This window comes from Abrus precatorius, unplaced genomic scaffold (genome assembly GCF_003935025.1).
Source record: "Abrus precatorius isolate BTA unplaced genomic scaffold, Abrus_2018 Scaffold9, whole genome shotgun sequence".
Taxonomy (NCBI): domain Eukaryota; kingdom Viridiplantae; phylum Streptophyta; class Magnoliopsida; order Fabales; family Fabaceae; genus Abrus; species Abrus precatorius.
Window position 1 is genome coordinate 26,433,872 of NW_020874439.1, and position 18,117 is coordinate 26,451,988.

Genomic DNA, 18,117 nt, shown 5'->3' on the forward strand with positions numbered 1-18,117 from the left:
ATTTTGTAATTTTTAAGTCACTCTAAGTTGTTAAATATAGTTAAGTTTCATTTAGTTTGTGATAGATTAAAACAACATCGTTAGTATTAACTTGTTGATCAATTTAGTAAGATACATTATTTATTTAAGTGATGAAATCAAATTTACACATTTTGTTATGTACAAAACCATGAACATCAAACTATCTCAAAGTAAAAAATAAATAAAAAATATTAACATATATAATTCCATTTCAACTGTGATTCGAATAGACCTTAGATAACCTTAATTAAACTGAATGCAATAAATAAATGTGTTTAATTTTGTAAAATTGCATTCAAATTTATTGTTTAAAGCAACTAATATAATTGACACTTCAAAATATATTTAAATAGCAAATTTTCACAGCATAAGCTTATTAATCAAAACTACAATATGGTAATTGTATAATTATGTTCAATATGAGTCAAAATTGCGTCAAATTTAGAGTTTTATTTTTCATTATTATAAAATATCATTGTGTTGTACCTTTTTTTAAAAAAAATACATAATTAATCAACACATTCGCTAGGGATTTAAATTATTGGTATATATAAAGAATATCTCTTAATCAAAAGTTAGATACTAATCTCTTATTAATAATTTGGATAAGTATAGTGTGGTCTTTGTGGTTGCATAGAAATAGAATTATATTTTTCAATAGTGTTTTGGATGAGAGGGAAGTCCTAGATTCTATTATTCTGAGATCCTGGAAATGGTTATCACTTGTTAGTAAGGGAGAAGCTATTATGTTAGCTGATTGGTATTTGAACTCACGAAATTGTATCTGTCTTAATTTTGCATAAGTATATTTTTACTTTTTATTTCTTTGAGTAAGTAATTTTTTATGTATATGGGTTTTGAGTTCCCCTTGAACTCTTTTTAATAAGATTTGTTTTGCCTATAAAAAAAAAATTTATCACCTTTCAACAAAATTTCTATATAGAACAGCATGACCAAAGCTTTCACTTTATTTTAGTAAAATTATATTTAAAATACATGATAAACCTTAAAAGTTATGCCTAAATATTAAATGATGGTTAATCACATTCCACGAGGTTCATCAACAAAGTCAAAGGGACGATCACAGTCCCCATCCATGGCACCCAGCAAAGGGCATGCGGCTACATCATGATCTTCTGCAAAACCTTTTAAAGTAATAATAATAATAATAATAATTTAAGCCGTTCAATATTCTTTTAAATAAATAAGTTATATATAATAAATTTTTATTAAAAAATTACATATTCAATGTAATTTAATATTTCAAATTTATTTAATGAATATATATGTCATGTTACTTGTAATAAAAATTCATATTTTAAAAAATGTTATATAACATAACAAAACAAGATAACTAACTCATAAAACTATTCTTATTTAAAATTATTCTTAAAAAATTCTGTTAAAAAACTATAACTGACAGTTTTAATAGATATTGATTTAATTAAAATATACCTGAGATTGATTTAACATTATTATCTAATTAGATTTTTATATCAATAATTTTTTAATTTGATAATAATTAATTTTCAAATTTATATTGACCATATGTTTTAATTAATTAACAATATAATATTTTTTATACAGATCATACATACATCAAATCCAGCTAAAATTGTAGTCAAACCTAAACTTTTAATAAAGTAAAAAACAAATCACACCGGCCTAATCCTCAGCAAACTTGTTACCAACTGACATGTTGTGATAAAGAAATAAATAAATTGAATATTTTATATTTTACAACCTAATAAAAATAATAATAAAATAAATTGAAAATGTGTGGTACAGCGACGTCACGACTCGGTTTTTCTCCTCCGATTTGGCTTGGGTGCACTGAGGAGTTGACCGTGCTCGCGGCGGCGACGGTGAACCCATTCCACAACGACACGCCGGCGACGGAAGGAGTGTACGAGTAGTTGAAGACGGTGGTGTATTTGCCCCTTCCGGTGAGCGTTGTGCTGTTTGGGCTGTGTTTGGCGGCGAGGTATGTGACGATAGACGGTGGTTTTTTTTTTAATATGTCTCATTCTGTTTAAAATTTTCATTTTACGTTGTTAAATAAAGTATAAATAGAAAATAAAGACACTTTGATTATAGTTTTAATAGGGGTTGTTTGAAGCACAGAGAAGAAGAAAAACTAGGAATGATGAATAATTTTGGTGTGGAAACGAAGAAAGTAACGAGGCATGTGAAAGGTGAAAAGAAAGTCAAAGGGACGAAGCAGACAGTCCCTATCCATGGCACCCAGCGAAGTGCAAGTGGGTACATCGTGTTCCTCTGCAAAACCTTTTCATTAAATAATTTAATAACAGCAACATAGAGAGAGCCATGTCATAGCCAGGTGCCAGGTGCCACGCGCTCACATCCTCACATTCCTTTCCATTTATAATACATACTTTAATCATTCATATTTTCTGCTTTTTATAAATATTTTTAAATAAATTTTGCTTAAATTATTATTTTTAATAAAATTAAGATTTTTAAAAAATAGTTTTAAACTAAGCTTATATTAAAAAATCAATGCTTAAAATAACAAACTCATATCATTCTTAAAAAATTATAACTGAAAATTTCAAATACAGATCAATAGATCAATATGAATAAAAATTAAAAAATTATATACAGATCATACATCAAATCCAGCTAAAATTGCATTCAAATCTAAAGTGTAAAAAAGTGAAAAACCTATCAGACGGGGGCCAAATTTGTTACCAACTGATATATTATTAGCATAAAAAATAAAATAATTGATTATTTGATATTTTACAACATAATAATAATAATAATAATAAATTTGAACACATGAGTGGTCCAGCAACGTCGCATAATAAACCATAAAAGAAGGAAATAAAAAGGAGGAGCAGAAGCACGCACCATTGCTCACACTCCCTCTCTTTCACTTTTCCCCTTTCCTTCTTCCTTAGGCCTCGCTCTACTCATACTCTACAGTATTTCTACGCGTATCTCTACGCTCCCTTCCATTGCCGCCCATGGCAGACACCGACATCACCACTCCGTTTCTCTCCTCCGATCACATCGTCGTCGACGTCCGCGGCAGCGCTCACCCCGCCTCCTCCGCCGCCGATGCGAATCCCTTCCGTTCGCTTGGGTGCACTGAGGAGTTTACCGTGCCGCCGCCGGCGACGGTGGACCCATTCCGCAATGACACGCCGGGGATGGAAGGGGCGTACGAGTGGTTGAAGACGGTGGTGTGTTTGCCGCTTGCGGTCGTGCGGTTGGTGCTGTTTGGGCTGTGTTTGGCGGTGGGATATGTGGCGACCAGAGTGGCGTTGGAAGGGTGGAAGGATAAGGAAAACCCTATGCCGAAGTGGAGGTGTAGGGTTATGTGGATCACTCGATTGTGTGCTAGATTCATTCTCTTCTCTTTCGGGTACTCTTCAACTTTTCACTTTTGATTTTATTTTTTCTTTTTAATATGTCAATGCTAAAAAATTGTTTTAGTTTTTGAAAAATAATTATTTGAGATCTTAGTCAATTCTGTGTTTGTATGTGTGAGTTTCTGTTTCTTCTTTGGGAACCCTTTATGTGAGAGTAGTTGGGGATGGTTATTAATTCTTCTCTTGAATTTTTATTTTTGGTTTATGATTAGCTTAAGTGTGAGTTTGTAAACGTTTTTCATTGTTTTAAAAAGTCCAATCAGTAGTTTGACAAAAAATGATTATTTTTCTAAAATTAATTAGCTGATTTATCGGCTGAGTTTAGAAAATTTGTTTTTTCGCTACCTTTTTAAGAGGATTTTAGGAAAATAAAGTATTTTTGTAGAATTAGAGTACATGCCCTAAGTACTTTGGTGTGGCATTGAAGTACATGTAATTATGGCTTCTCTGATTTAGTAATTTGTAGTTGTGATGTGAGTCGCATAATGAAGACTGGATGGCGTAAAGATTTGGTTTGGTCTTTGGTGGGGAAAAGGACAAAGGTTTGCTGTGGATTAAGGAAGTGATTTATTTTTTGTTGTTAATGGAAATGAGGCGTTTAATTTACTTGCTTAGTTAATGATGTTCTTGGTTTTATTCTGGGGTTAGGTGGTGGAACGGAGATGAAAGGGAAAAACAGAATAAATGCACGCCTTAGTATGCAAAATACAATTGGCTTTCATTTATAGAATCTGTGCGCATCTGTACTCAGATTTATGACAATTGCTTTCTTGGGGGTGATGGGGGGGGGGGGGAATTGAAAAGAAAAGAATTATACTTTCTATGAATAAGAATCAGGGGTTTTATAATGCTGTGCTTTATGAAAGAGAGCATAGGGGGGATTGAGTCTGTCATGTCTAATTTTTTATTAATAAGAATCAGCCAGTTTCTTTATAGATAGAAAACTGGAAACCAAAGGTAAAACATGAACAAACTAAAAGAGATGAAACCATAGTTATCAATAGCGGTGCTACAGTGAAATAGCGGAGTGGAGCAGTCATAGGTCGCTATAAAAAAATCATTTTTCCCTAAAAAAACACTGCTTTGGGAGATTTTTTTTTTTTTTTTTTAAATCTTTTAGCATTTATATATAAAGTATAAATTATTTATTTTTATAAAATTTCTAAGTAGTGGTCATCCTGCTATGCTCTATCCCACCATAGCATTTTTGGTGTTGGCTGCCACTATCCAAGATTGATAACTATGGATGAAACAGTGCCTTTACATGTTATATGAATTAAATATATGATACTGGGTTATTTTTACTTCTCAAAGGTTGATTGCAGATTCATTTTATATATTTATTTGAAAAAGCCCTTAGCTTATCTTGGTTCTGATCCATGAATATCTCTGTTTGTTGTCTCCTTCTATCGATTGAAGCTATCAGTGGATAAAACGGAAGGGGAGACCAGCACCAAGGGAAATTGCTCCAGTAATTGTATCCAATCATGTATCTTATGTTGAGCCTATCTTCTATTTCTATGAATTATTTCCCACCATTGTGGCGTCTGAGTCTCATGACTCCATACCTTTTGTTGGCACCATTATTAGAGCAATGCAGGTAATTCCATTTGACAGCTACGTTTTATGTGTGCTTAATTAAAAATACAAAAGCACTTTCCATTTTCCAATTTTTTCCACTTCTTTTGTTTCCAGGTCATATATGTTAACAGGTTCTTGCCATCATCAAGGAAGCAGGCTGTCAGGGAAATAAAGGTAAAACATTTCTATTAATTTGCTCATTGTTGTTTGATCTGCATCTTAAAATTTTTGCTCTTTGGCTGTTGATATGGTTGCTAATTAATGCTCAGTTACACTTTCTATTTTCAGTCACCTCTCTGATGCCCATAGTTTTGAACCATACCCTCTTTTTCACTTTTGAGCGTTGTTGTTGTTCTCAAGTAGGAGGTATATCAGCAATACGTTTTAGGATACAATGAGCAACATAAATAATCCAGATTATAATTAAGTTATGACAGTCTAATTAGCCATATAAACTGGAACAGAACTTCAGAGTTGTGTGAGTTTAACATGGTGTATAGTTACATTGGTGAGTAATAATTTAACATGTGAAGTGTTTAGCTTTAGACTCGGAATTCAGTAGCAAGATGAGAGAATTATTCGAAACAGCAGGACTGACCTATAGATATCTCACTTCATATAATTTGCTGGTTGTCAATTTTATAAGCTATTTGATACAGAAATCTTCTTTCAAGGATCTGAATTACAGAGAAGGGCCTCTTGCAATAGATTTCCTCGAGTACTATTATTTCCAGAGGGAACCACAACTAATGGCAGGAACCTTATCTCCTTCCAACTTGGTGCATTTATCCCTGGATACCCTATCCAGCCTGTAGTTGTACGCTATCCTCATGTGCACTTTGACCAATCCTGGTAGGAATTTGTTTATGAAGATCCTTGCATTTCATTACTGTTGTTTGTAGGCATAACTTATCCCTCTCATTGTTTTAAATGCAAATTTGCTAGGGGTAATGTTTCTTTGGGAAAGCTTATGTTCAGGATGTTCACACAATTTCACAACTTTTTTGAGGTATGAGTTTTTATGGATTGAGTTTTTCTTTAAAATGGTTAATCTGCCATGTTGTATGGAAATAATATTTCTTGAAGTAATTCTGAACTTTCAACTTGAATTGAACAGGTAGAATATCTTCCCGTGATTTCACCCCTGGATGATAAGGAAACTGCTGTACATTTTCGTGAAAGGGTAAGTTTTCTAATTTATTTATTTTTTGGTAGCTTTCATTTATTGTCAATGGATTTTTATATTTATGCTCATAGTTTGCAAAATGCAGAAAACAATTGTCAGTAGTTTGATCCTTGAAACCTCTACATGGATATATTTTCATTGTGAATTGTGAGTTGAAGTAGATTTCTCTTGGGCATCTGAGAATCTTCTTTTACCTCTAAGGATCAGTGTTATGGTCCCTAGAAAAGTTGGTAAAGAAATCCAGGCATAAGGTTGATGTGAAAAATTGTATAAAAAATTATCCTTGATTTTTTTTCACCTTAAATTTCAACTAGGTGCTAATCTGACTGCAAGTCTAAGTTTTTTACTGTGCAAAAAGTAAATTTCAGTAAAATGCCAATTAGCAGCATTTTAGAGGTGAAAAATTAGGATTCACGTCATAGCACAAAGTGATGGAAACTTGGAAAGATTAATTGGGATTTCACGCATAGTATTCTGGTTAGGTGGATGGAATGGAAGATTGCTTTAGGCTTGTCTAGTATTGTGGTGTGTCCATCAAATTCACGGGAAAGTTCTAATGACAACTTTTTATTTAGAAGGTTTTCCCTATGTTAGTGAATGTTGGGCAATGGCATGCCAACAGCAGATGAAACTTAGATAAGCTGAGATGATAATGCTGAGGTGGATGAATGGATGGATATACAAGAAAAAGAAAAAAATAGGAATCAATTTATACAAGAGAAAGTTGGAGTAGCACCTTAGCGTGATTATACAAACATTGCTTGTTTTTTGCCCATTTTTTTATCTCTTTTATTAGTTTGTCTTTTATAACATAAAATAGGCTGGTTGATTTGTTGAATTTAATCCTTCCCTGTATTGGTAGTTTGTAACTATTCAACTATTAATATGTGGATAAATGCAGACTAGCCATGCTATTGCAACTGCAATGAATGCTTTCCAGACAGGACATTCTTATGGTGACATAATGCTTCATATGAAAGCACAAGAAGAAAAACAGGTGTGTTATTTTAATTATCATTTCAGTTATATCCTCATCCTTGTTACTTGATTGCTATTTTGCATTTTGAAATTTTTTTGCTGTGTTTAAAATGGTCAAATTCAAACTTGAAAACATAACATTTTAATCACAATATTAAACACAACTTTTGTAATAGATACATGTATAAAAAAAACAGACAACCAAGTACATATTTAGAGTTATGTTTCTTTTACTTACTGCTTTCTTCTCCTTGTAGATTGATTATTTCAGTCTGTAGTGATATCTGTGAAGCTCTTTGCTTTCGTGATTTTGAATGGCAATATGGGTTAAACTGAAGATCTCATGTTATGGACCAAAAATATGATATAGGTGACTTGCGTCCAAGTCACTGTACACGTGTAAGAGTAGTTAGCAGGAATTCCGTCATAATTTCACATATGGGAAGTTAGTTAGAAATTGACAAACTATAAATAGTTTTCATCTGTTGTAAGGAGGGATGTTTGTTTGTAAAGAATTTCTGTGTGAACTTCATTCTTGTTCTTCAATAAGTAATATTCGGAATTCATTCTTCCATTGAGTTCCCTATTGTCTTGTGAAATCTTTGAACACCTAGCTGTTCCTAGATTCACCTTATTAGTGGTATCAGTGAATTTGTCTAGGACCTTCTTCAATGGCAGATGAAACAAGAAGCCAAGCTGCACAATGCAAATCGGAAGAGCGCATTGAATCAAGAATCAATTTGCGATTGGATGAGAGATTGATGGCGTTGGCGACGTCGATTCAGACGAATGTCCAAGAGGTCTCGCAGGTTTCGATGGATCAATAAATTCAATGTTCCTTCCAAGAAATGCGCCAACACCTGATTGAATTGACAGCAACAAATGGACGTGTTGTGAATGCTGGACGTAAAGATCATGCGAATAACAATTACTCGTGTGGTACTAGGTTAGCACGTATTGACTTTCCTAGGTTTAATGGCAATTCAGTAAATCAATGGATTTACCAATGTAATACATACTTTTCTATTGACGGTACTCCTGAGATATCAAAGTACGTTTGGCAGTTATTCATTTTGAAGGATAAGCCCTCATGTGGCATACAGCCTTTGTAAAAACGCTAGGTGTACATACTTTACCCAATTGGACTGAGTTTACTAAGATAATAACTGATAGATTCGGAGATACTTGTGATGACCCTATGGCTTCTTTGATGAGGCTTCGACAGAAAGGATCAGTAGTTGAATACCATGAGGAATTTGACTCCCTAATCTCTAGGCTGGATTTAACTGAGGATTATATGTTGAGCTGTTTCCTAGGAGGATTGAAAAAGGAAATACAACTGATGGTGAGGATGTTCCAGCCTCAGGATATTCGGAAGGCTTTCACTTTGGCGAAATTATATGAATCCGCTGCTGCAAACAGTTTTACCTCTAATCCATTTTCTAAACCAAGTAAGATATCACAACCTTCCAAATCCATATTGCCTACTAACCCACCTAAACAACCAGCTAACCAAACTACACTCCCCAAGTACCAAACACAAACCATTAAAAAGTTTACCCCAGCCTACATGAATGAGAGAAGAGCCAAAGGACTTTGTTACTTTTGTGATGAGCCTTTTACCCCAGCCCATGCCCTTACCCATAAGAAACTCCAATTGCATGTGTTGGAAGCGGATGATGATGACAGTAGTGAGATTGGTGATGATATTATAGTTTCCAACCTTGGTTCTGTGACTCCTACGTTGGACGGCAGTTTGGACACTCAAATTTCTGTAAATGCGTTGACAAGTGTGACTACTTTCAAGACCATGCGAGTGACTGGCTATTTTAAAAAGAAACCTCTACACATACTTATTGACAGCGGGAGTACTCATAATTTCCTTGATGTTAACATGGCTAAGAAATTGGGCTGCTTAATTGAGGATGTTTGAAATTTGAATGTGGCCGTTGTGGATGGGAATAAGGTAAAAATCTGCTCAGTAGTCAAACAATTCACTTGGACAATCCGACAAACCAACTTTGTCTTAGATATGTTACTGATTCCCTTGGGGTGCTGTGATTTGGTATTGGGAATTGAATGGTTAGTTACCTTAGGAAACATAACCTGGAATTTTGACAAACTATCAATGGAATTTTTTGTGGACGAAAAAAAGCTGGTTTTGAGAGGGGCTAATCCATCAGGTTTAACAACTATGAAGAAGAAACAGCTGAACAAGGTCTTGAATTCAGAACCTCAGTTGTCAATGTTGCACATTTGTGAGGGAGGTCGGGGAGTTTTTTCTTCCTTAACTACTCATGCTTCTGACACTATTGTATAGGAACCTATCGAAGCTCTCTTATTATAGTTTGAAGATCTTTTTATGGAACCAACAGAATTACCTCCAAAGAGGCTTACGCATGATCATAAAATACCCCTGATACAAGGGGCAGATCCAGTAAATAAACGACCTTATAGATATGCCAAACGTCAAAAAGATATAATTGACAAGTTAGTTTAGGACTCCTCAATAGTGGAGTGATTCAACATAGCACCGGTCCTTATGCTAACTCTGTAGTTTTGGTTGGGAAAAAAGATGGTTCATGGAGGCTCTGTGTGGATTATAGGGATCTTAATAAACAGACTATCAAGGACAGATTTCTAATTCCATTGGTGGATGACTTGTTGGATGAATTGCATGGTTCAGTGGTGTTTTCAAAAATCGATCTTCGGTCTGGTTATAACCAGGTAAGGATGGCTGATAGTAACATTCACAAAACTGCTTTCAAGACACATGGGGGACACTTCGAATACTTGGTGATGCCTTTTGGCCTCACAAATGCACCAGCCACTTTTCAAGGGCTGATGAATGATGTCTTCAAGGATTACTTAAGGAGGTTTTTGTTAGTGTTCTTTGATGATATTTTAATATATAGCAGTAGTTTAGAGACGCATTTACAGCATTTGCAGCTGGTTTTACTTACTATGAGGTCCAATTCCTTGTATGCTAGAAAGAGCAAATGTTATTTTTGTGTTGAAAGGGTGGAATACCTTGGCCATTATATCTCAAGAGAAGGGGTTGCAACTGACCCTGCTAAGGTCATAGCTGTCCAAAATTGGCCTCTAGCTACCACTCTTAAACAGCTAAGGGGTTTTTTTGGACTTGCAGGATATTACAGGAGATTTGTGCAAAACTATGGCTGTATTGCTAGACCTCTAACCAACATGCTAAAAAGGGAGAATTTCCATTGGTCTCATGAAGCATTAAATGCATTTTAGATGCTAAAAGCCAAATTGGTGGAAGCTCCACTGTTGGCTTTGCCAGATTTTCCAGGGTCTTTATTGTTGAAGTGGATGCTTCTGGTCATGGTCTTGGTGCTGTTTTAATGCAAGACCACCATCCTATTGCATTTATCAGCAGAGCTCTAAACACTCAACAACGGGCTTTGTCAATCTATGAAAAAGAGCTTTTGGCCGTGGTATTTGCTATGCAGAAGTGGCGGCATTAATTGCTTAATACAAAGTTCATTATCCGAACAGATCATCGGAGTTTAAAATACATACTCAACCAAAGGTTAACAACTGCTTTTCAACAGTGGTGGCTGGTCAAGTTGATGGAATTTGATTTCTCTATTGAGTTCAAGCAAGGGCATGAAAACGTGGTTGCTGATGCCTTATTAAGACTGGAACCTATTGACTGTCAAGCCATCAACACTTGTGTACCTGAATCTGACTTGTATGACAAAATTAAACAATCATGGGCTAGTGATAGCACACTACAACAATTGATCACTGAAATTCAGGCCAATGCTGATTCACATAAACATTATGTTTGGCAGAACAATGAACTACGAAGAAAAGGGAGGTTGGTTGTAGGGAAGGATTGCTGAATTAGAAAAGCTATTTTTGATTGGCTGCATGCTTCTGCTAGTGGAGGTCATTCAGGTAGAGATGCTATTTTGAGGAGAATGCAAGCTGTGATTTTTTGGAAAGGAATGACAAAAGATGTTAGGACCCTTGTAATGCAATGCAGCACTTGTCAGAAGTCTAAATATGATACAGCTGCCAGCCCGAGACTACTGCAGCCATTGCATATTCTAGGAAGAATTTGGTAGCATATCAATATGGATTTTATTGAAGGTCTCTCGAGATCATGTGGGAAGCAGGTTATATATGTGGTGGTGGATAGGCTGAGTAAAGCAGCACACTTCATGGCACTTAAACATCCTTACACAGCTGCTGATGTTGCTCAATGTTTCCTAGACAATGTGTTTAAGCTGCATGGTTTTCCCGAGTCAATAACAAGTGATAGAGACCCTGTGTTTGTGAGCCAATTCTGGAAAGATATTTTGTCTTGTTAGGGTGTACAAATAAACCTTTCTACTGCTTACCATCCTTAAACTGATGAACATGCAGAAGTATTGAATAGGTGCTTGGAAACTTACCTTCGATGTATGTGTGCGAATGTTCCTCATGAGTGGTCAAAATGGTTGTCATTGGCTGAGTGGTGGTATAATACTACCTACCATTCTGCAATTAGAACCAGCCCTTATGAAGTTGTGTATGGTCAACAGCCACCAGTGCACTTACCTTACCTTCCTGGGGAGTCTAGGGTTGAGTTAGTGGATAGAAGCTTTCAGAAACGTGAAGAAATGTTGAAGGTGGTTAAATTTAATTTGGAAAGAGCTCAGGAACGAATGAAACAGCTTGCTGGCAAGCATAGATCTGACAGGCAATTTGAGGTTGGTGACTGGGTCTATGTGAAACTTCATGCTTATAGAAAAATTTCTGTTGCACAACGGGTCAATGCTAAGTTGTCCCCAAAGTATTATGGTCCTTATACAATTCTGGATAAAATAGGTACAGTTGCATATAGAATTCAACTACCAGCGGGATCCAATGTCCACAATGTCTTCCATGTATCCCAATTGAAGAAGCATGTTGGAGAGGTACCTGTTTCCAGCAATTGTCCTGAAGTTTCTGATTCAATTGGGAGAGGACGAGAACTTGAATCCATCCTTGACAGAATGACTGTGAAGAGGGGAAATATGCCTGTCACCAAGGTTTTGGTCAAGTGGAAGCATCAGCTGCTAGAGGATGCCACGTGGGAGTTTTATTATGACCTGAAGTGGAAGTTTCCTCATTTCAATCCTTGAGGACAAAGATTATTTTAGGGGGGAAATATTGATATAGGTGACTTGCGTTCAAGTCACTGTACACGTGTAAGAGTAGTTAGCAACAATTTCGTTATAATTTCACGTATAGGAAGTTAGTTAGAAATTGACAAACTATAAATAGTTTTCATCTGTTGTAAGGAAGGAAGTTTGTTTGTAAAGAATTTCTGTGTGAACTTCATTCTTGTTTTTCAATAAGTAATATTCGGAATTCATTCTTCTATTGAGTTCCCTATTGTCTTGTGAAATCTTCGAACATCTAGCTGTTCCTAGATTCACCTTATCAAAATATTTTTATTTGAAAAATGAGAAAACCATTCATGACTAAGGATAAAATTTCCATGGCATTTGAATTCAACAACTTGAACTTCTAATATAAAATTGAATGCCACAGTTGATCTGGAAAATTGTCAAAGCTTGGCTAATCGTATTATTCTCTTCCATTTGTTTATCATTGATTAGATTGCCACCAGTTAGAAATAAAATTGAAAGAACACTGGACACGACAGTGACGCTTGCGACACACACACACACACACATATATATATATATATATATATATATTATATAATTTCAAAAAAAATATTAAGAGACATTATTTTACAATGTAAGTACTTGATTTCTTTACAAAAAAAATCTCAAAATAAAATAAAATTATATCATATTCGTATTCTCAAACAAATACACTAAGTTTTATTATTTTTTCTATTTGTAATGAGCATTCCTAAAATATTTAAGGAAGCATCATTTTTTAATATTTTTCATTAAAAATTAAGCTAATTTTTTTGAAAGTTATATATATTTTTAATAAAACTTTGAAGAGCTGTTAGTGTTAGAAATGTGTCCAACACACTGCAATACTTAAAACAAGAGAGGTGTCCATGCTTCATAGGTACCCATACCATAGGCAAACATTTTAAGCTTTTATTTGCTCCAACAATCCCTGTTAACTTCAAATTTTTACTACTTTATAGTTTATACTGCTAACCAAGACAATACCCCCAACAGTTTTAACCTGCATATTTGCCCAAATACTTCCTTAAAGTTCTCCCATTTTCCTCATTTTTTAATATAATTTTTATTAAATGTTTCCTAATCTGTTATTTCCAGTTTTGTTGTTGCTGATACTTTAACTTATTGATCTTTTCAGGAGAATCCCTCAATTTACATGGTTGAAATGACCAAGGTGGAATCAGTGAGTCTCTTGAAACAAATGAGCTTGAATTAATGTTGTCATTGTTTAAATATACCCTTAACTTTTTTCTGCTGACATTGTCAAAGCCCTGGTCTTAAACTTGTTACCACTTCAGGTGAGATTTATGCGTTAAACCTTTTATCTGTTTGTCCTGTAGTATATGCAAATGCTACAGCAACCCTTTAATGGATGCTAGAGATAAGTGACCTAGAGTGGCTGCATACGTAGTGAAAGGGTGAAAATATTTTGTATTATGGTATCTTAATGATAAGTGATAGAATGACACATCTTGTCTCTCTTACTGGTCTGCCTACATGGTAATGCCAAAGGATAAAAGAGAATTTGTGCTTCTTTTCAGTTATTTCATATTAGCAGCTTGGAAGCAGTGGACTTTCTGGATAAATTCTTGGCTATGAATCCTGATCCCAGGTACTAATATCTCACTTATTCTTGTAAGGTCTCACTATTAGGGATTCCACTCTTGCTCTGGTACTGGCAGAAACAAAATTATAAATTCATTAATGTTTATTTTTGGTAGTAAGCAATTGATTCTATATTGATGACAATCAATGTTGACTTTTTATGCATGGTAGTCAAAATTGCAATTATACTCGTAAGATCGTTTGATCTTACAATTTTCTCCATGCTGAGCGATCACGATCCTAGGATGCGGTTTTATAAGTTGGGATAGCACGATCTTGCTTATGAATTCATGGAATCGTGTGATCCTAGTGTGTTGGAAAAGAACCAGATTTAAAAAAAAAAAATCATTTTTTCATAAAAATACCCGATTGACTCACCTGGTTTTCTTATGACCCCGATTATATAACCCAAGACCCACATGTCTATGTTATTTTCCTACAACATCTCTCTCCGTTCTTTGCCTCTATTTCTTTGGTTTTGGTTACTGCATCACCTGAAAATTTGAGTTGCCCCTGGGTGTTGGTCACTGCACCTGTGAGTTCATCTAGCAAATGGGTTTTGGGTGCCTGAATATGAGCCCCCCCTCTCTCTATTCAACTCCATTTTGTTTATTATTATGCATCTTTGTTTCTGATTTTTTTTCCTAGTTGCACTGTTTCCTGGTCCTTTTTTTGGGTTGGCATTTTGTCTACATATTGCAAGGTGTGGGCTGGGCAAATAGCTTTGACATGGGTAATGTAGAAAAATGCTTTTTTTTTTTTTTAATGAAAACTTATATTATTTAGATAAATGAATAAAATTGTAATTTTTATTGAGTTATAATTTTTGTGGATTATAACATATTTCTTATTAAATTTTATTCAATGTTATTCATGATTTTAAGTTTACTTTGCTTATCTATGGTATTTTATATGCATATATTTATTCAAATATAATTTTATATTATAAGTAAGATCTTACATTACATGTTACAATTCGACACTTTGTGTTTTCCATCCCCCTTTCGTTTCTATATAAGATCTTGATTTTGACTACCTTGCTGTATAGTATTTCCTTTTGATGTATTTTTCTATTTATGCTCTCATCTGTGACCTTTACATACCTATACATATGATTGCATTTGGAGAAATTTACATTTGTAGTTATACGTCACTACTATATTATCTTACGGGAATTGATAAAGTCCATATCTTGCTTGCAGTGGTCGTGTTCAATATCATGACTTCTTGAGGGTTTTAAGACTTAAGGATTGCCCGCTATCTGAAAAGGTTAGAGCAAATTGCTCAAGATTTCTTTAATATTGTGTGATTAAAACCCCTCAAGACTTGATGTTCTGACCATTTTATGTTAAATTCATTAATACCACGTGCATGCATGGTTTTCGATAAATTACTATCAGAGGAAAGAAAATGAGGGGGAGAGAAAGTTTTGAAATTAGAATTGAAGAGAAAATGACAGGAATTAAAAATTTGAATTTTTGTTTCCAAGTCAAGTGTGCTCTCTTTTTCTCTTTATCTTCACTTCAACTAAACAAAAGGAAATGTGTCGTTATCTGTGTTTTTTTTTGCTTCTCTATTTTTTTCCTCTCATCCAAACGGACCATTTTCCTCCTTCATCTCTGTCTTCTGTTGCCAAAGCCAGATACACGTGACTTGAGTTGCTTTTGCTGCTTTTTTGTTGTTTGATTGTCCTATTGTTTATGTTGAATATATTTTATTACAGATATTTGCGTTCATTGATGTGGAGAAGAGTGGGACAATTACATTCAGACAGGTGACTATTTGCAATAATATACCGTTTATATGCAAGAGATTAGAAGCAACTAGCAAATAGTAATACTACGACACTGTACTGGTTTTGGGGCAAAACACTACTGACTGCATCTTTAGATTCATGAAGTTCGGTTAGTTATGACACACACATCTTATGTACATTTTTGTATGTTGTATCCAGTTCTTGTATGGATCTGGACATGTCAGGAAGCAGCCAGGGTTCCATCAAGCCTGTGAAGAAGCCTTTGCTGGATGCGGTGGTGCAGTAAAACCCTACATTGTTGAACAAGAAGTATTATGACCTTTCTTGCTCATATTTGCATTTACTATAATTCATTGGATTATCACTAACTTGTACGTTTCAATTCCCTTTAAAATCAGTTACAAGATTTCATCCAACCTGCCATCCCCAGCTGGAACAAGGATGGGGTAATTTCTATTTAGTAAAAAACTTTTCTGTCATTAGCATTCTTAACACTCTTACGGTAGTCTGACCGACGTTAACTGATGGTTACTTGTAGGTTCATGAGCTTTTTATGTTATTTGATGATAATAATGATGGAAGATTTGACAAGGATGACTTTCTTTCATGCCTTAGAAGAAATCCTATCCTCTTAGCATTTTTTATACCTCAACCGCGGCACAAGGAATTGAATGCTAATGGAGTACTAGAGATAGTGTGATGGGTATACTCTTGCTTTTTAGGTGGTTGTCTTATAGGGAGTACAAAGCAAAGTAATGGGTAGGTATTCCTGGGGATTACATACAGTATAGGATGCAGAGGCCTCATTTTTTTCCTTATTTTTTACCTTGCCCTGATTAATTACTCATAAAGCGTAATTATTTGGTCAAGATTTGTGTCTTCCTGCTTTATTTTAACTATAGGTCAGTTTTGCACAGCTGGATGTCGGTTATCTGGGTGGATGATCGTACTGATCCAACTTTTGAATTTTGGTTCAGGGACCACAATGGCATTTAGGGATCAATGTGGTTCATGTAAGGCTTGAACCTACTTGTTAGGTTTTCTTTTGTAACAAACATTGTGAATGCACTCTCAGAGATGTGAACCAGAAGGTAATATAATTGATCCTGGAATTTTTAGATGGAATCTCAAGAAATGATTTTGTTGTTTTGGAATGCATGATGATTTCATGCACAAATAGTTTCTCTTTAAATTTAGATGGAGTTTTAATCAGCCTCAGAATAAGCTTTCTTGAAATTTCTGGTAAATGCGATGGTATGCGAACTATGAAAATCTTTGTAAAAGAAAAAGTTAATATAAAAAATGAATAATTTTTTTTATAAGTTAAAAATAATTTATTTCTTTAAATTATAGAGAAGTTAAATGAAAAAGTTTTTTAAATTATTAAAAAATAAAGAAGTATAAGTTATTACAGATTCATGAAAAATGTTGTGTTTATTTTTTATGTTGATTTTTTTTCATATAAAAAATACTCTAAAATTTGTTGAAACTAAAGTTAAGTTAACAATATGTTTGATTATGCTTTATTAGGGGAGAGAGTCATTTTTGTAGAAATGAGAAGAAGGTATTATGTGTAATAACAGTGAAATAGTTATAATTTTTATAAAGGAAAGAAAAAGTATTAACTTTCTTAAGTGAAAGGAGAGGTTAATGTTTGTTAGTTGTAAGTATTACAAGTAGTAGAGGAAGGGTCTGGGAGTTTTTGTAAATCCTCTGTAACCTTTTATTTTTTCAGTTATCCAGTTTTAAAGGATTTTTTCTCTTACTTTTTTTGTACTTTTTTATGATTATAATTTTAACTTTTTTTAATATTAATTTTTTAAGTAATAATTTTTTAAAAAATTTATAAAAAAATAAAAATATTAATATTTAGAGAAAGAAAAATATTTTTTTAAAAAAAATAAAAAATATAATAATATTATTTATATAATTAAATATTTCATCATTCTCCTCTCTCAATATTAAACATCTAATTAAGGGAGAGATTTAATCTTCTTCTTCCTTCAAACTCTTTTCCTTTCTCTTTTTTCAAATTTTTAAACAAAGTCTTAAAGTTAATAACAATTATACGTAAATATTGCTTGATTTTAAAATTATACTTGATTTTCTTGTTCGACTCTTGTTTTGTTTGTAAGTATTATGTGTATTATTCTTATAAGAGCTTTTCTTTGTATAATGTGTATCAATGTGTAAAAATAATATAAAAAATAGAAGAGGTGCGTATAATTTTCAAACTAAGTAAAATTTGTGAGAGTTCACTAGGCATTAATCAAATTAGAAGGGAACAGATGATACAGGAATATTGAGTAAAATGAAATAAATTAATTTTGTTAATCATATTTTAGTTTTATTTTAAACTATTCAAAATAAGATTGTTTCATTTTATTCCATTTCTCACCTCTGTGATGCCGGCATTTTCATATTTGT

The 18,117-nt window shown here is 33.9% G+C and overlaps 1 protein-coding gene across 3 annotated transcripts; it reads left to right on the forward strand.

Annotated features, from left to right (window-relative positions):
- Positions 1 to 2,884: 2,884 nt before the first annotated feature.
- Positions 2,885 to 16,861, forward strand: LOC113849168 (lysophospholipid acyltransferase LPEAT2). 3 transcript variants are annotated; one of them, XM_027478865.1, is made up of 14 exons: positions 2,885 to 3,412; positions 4,839 to 5,019; positions 5,115 to 5,174; positions 5,689 to 5,852; positions 5,946 to 6,009; positions 6,118 to 6,183; positions 7,088 to 7,183; positions 13,468 to 13,512; positions 13,871 to 13,941; positions 15,137 to 15,203; positions 15,658 to 15,708; positions 15,889 to 15,999; positions 16,089 to 16,136; positions 16,229 to 16,842. In XM_027478865.1, exons 1-14 carry the CDS (start codon positions 3,012 to 3,014, stop codon positions 16,388 to 16,390), a joined length of 1,587 nt encoding a protein of 528 aa, XP_027334666.1. In that variant the 5' UTR covers positions 2,885 to 3,011; the 3' UTR covers positions 16,391 to 16,842. The 3 variants fall into 3 exon arrangements, 1 of the variants encoding a protein (XP_027334666.1); XR_003502076.1 differs by having other exon boundaries at positions 2,886 to 3,412; positions 15,658 to 15,767; positions 16,229 to 16,806; XR_003502077.1 differs by having other exon boundaries at positions 2,890 to 3,412; positions 5,675 to 5,852; positions 13,468 to 13,941; positions 16,229 to 16,861.
- Positions 16,862 to 18,117: the final 1,256 nt, after the last annotated feature.

Coding starts and splice junctions, on each gene's coding strand:
- LOC113849168 (XM_027478865.1), top strand. CDS start 3,012: ATGGCAGACACCGACATCACCACTCCGTTTCTCTCCTCCGATCACATC. Junction 6,010..6,117: donor AATTTCACAACTTTTTTGAG/GTATGAGTTTTT, acceptor TGAATTGAACAG/GTAGAATATCTTCCCGTGAT. Junction 15,709..15,888: donor GGACAATTACATTCAGACAG/GTGACTATTTGC, acceptor TGTTGTATCCAG/TTCTTGTATGGATCTGGACA.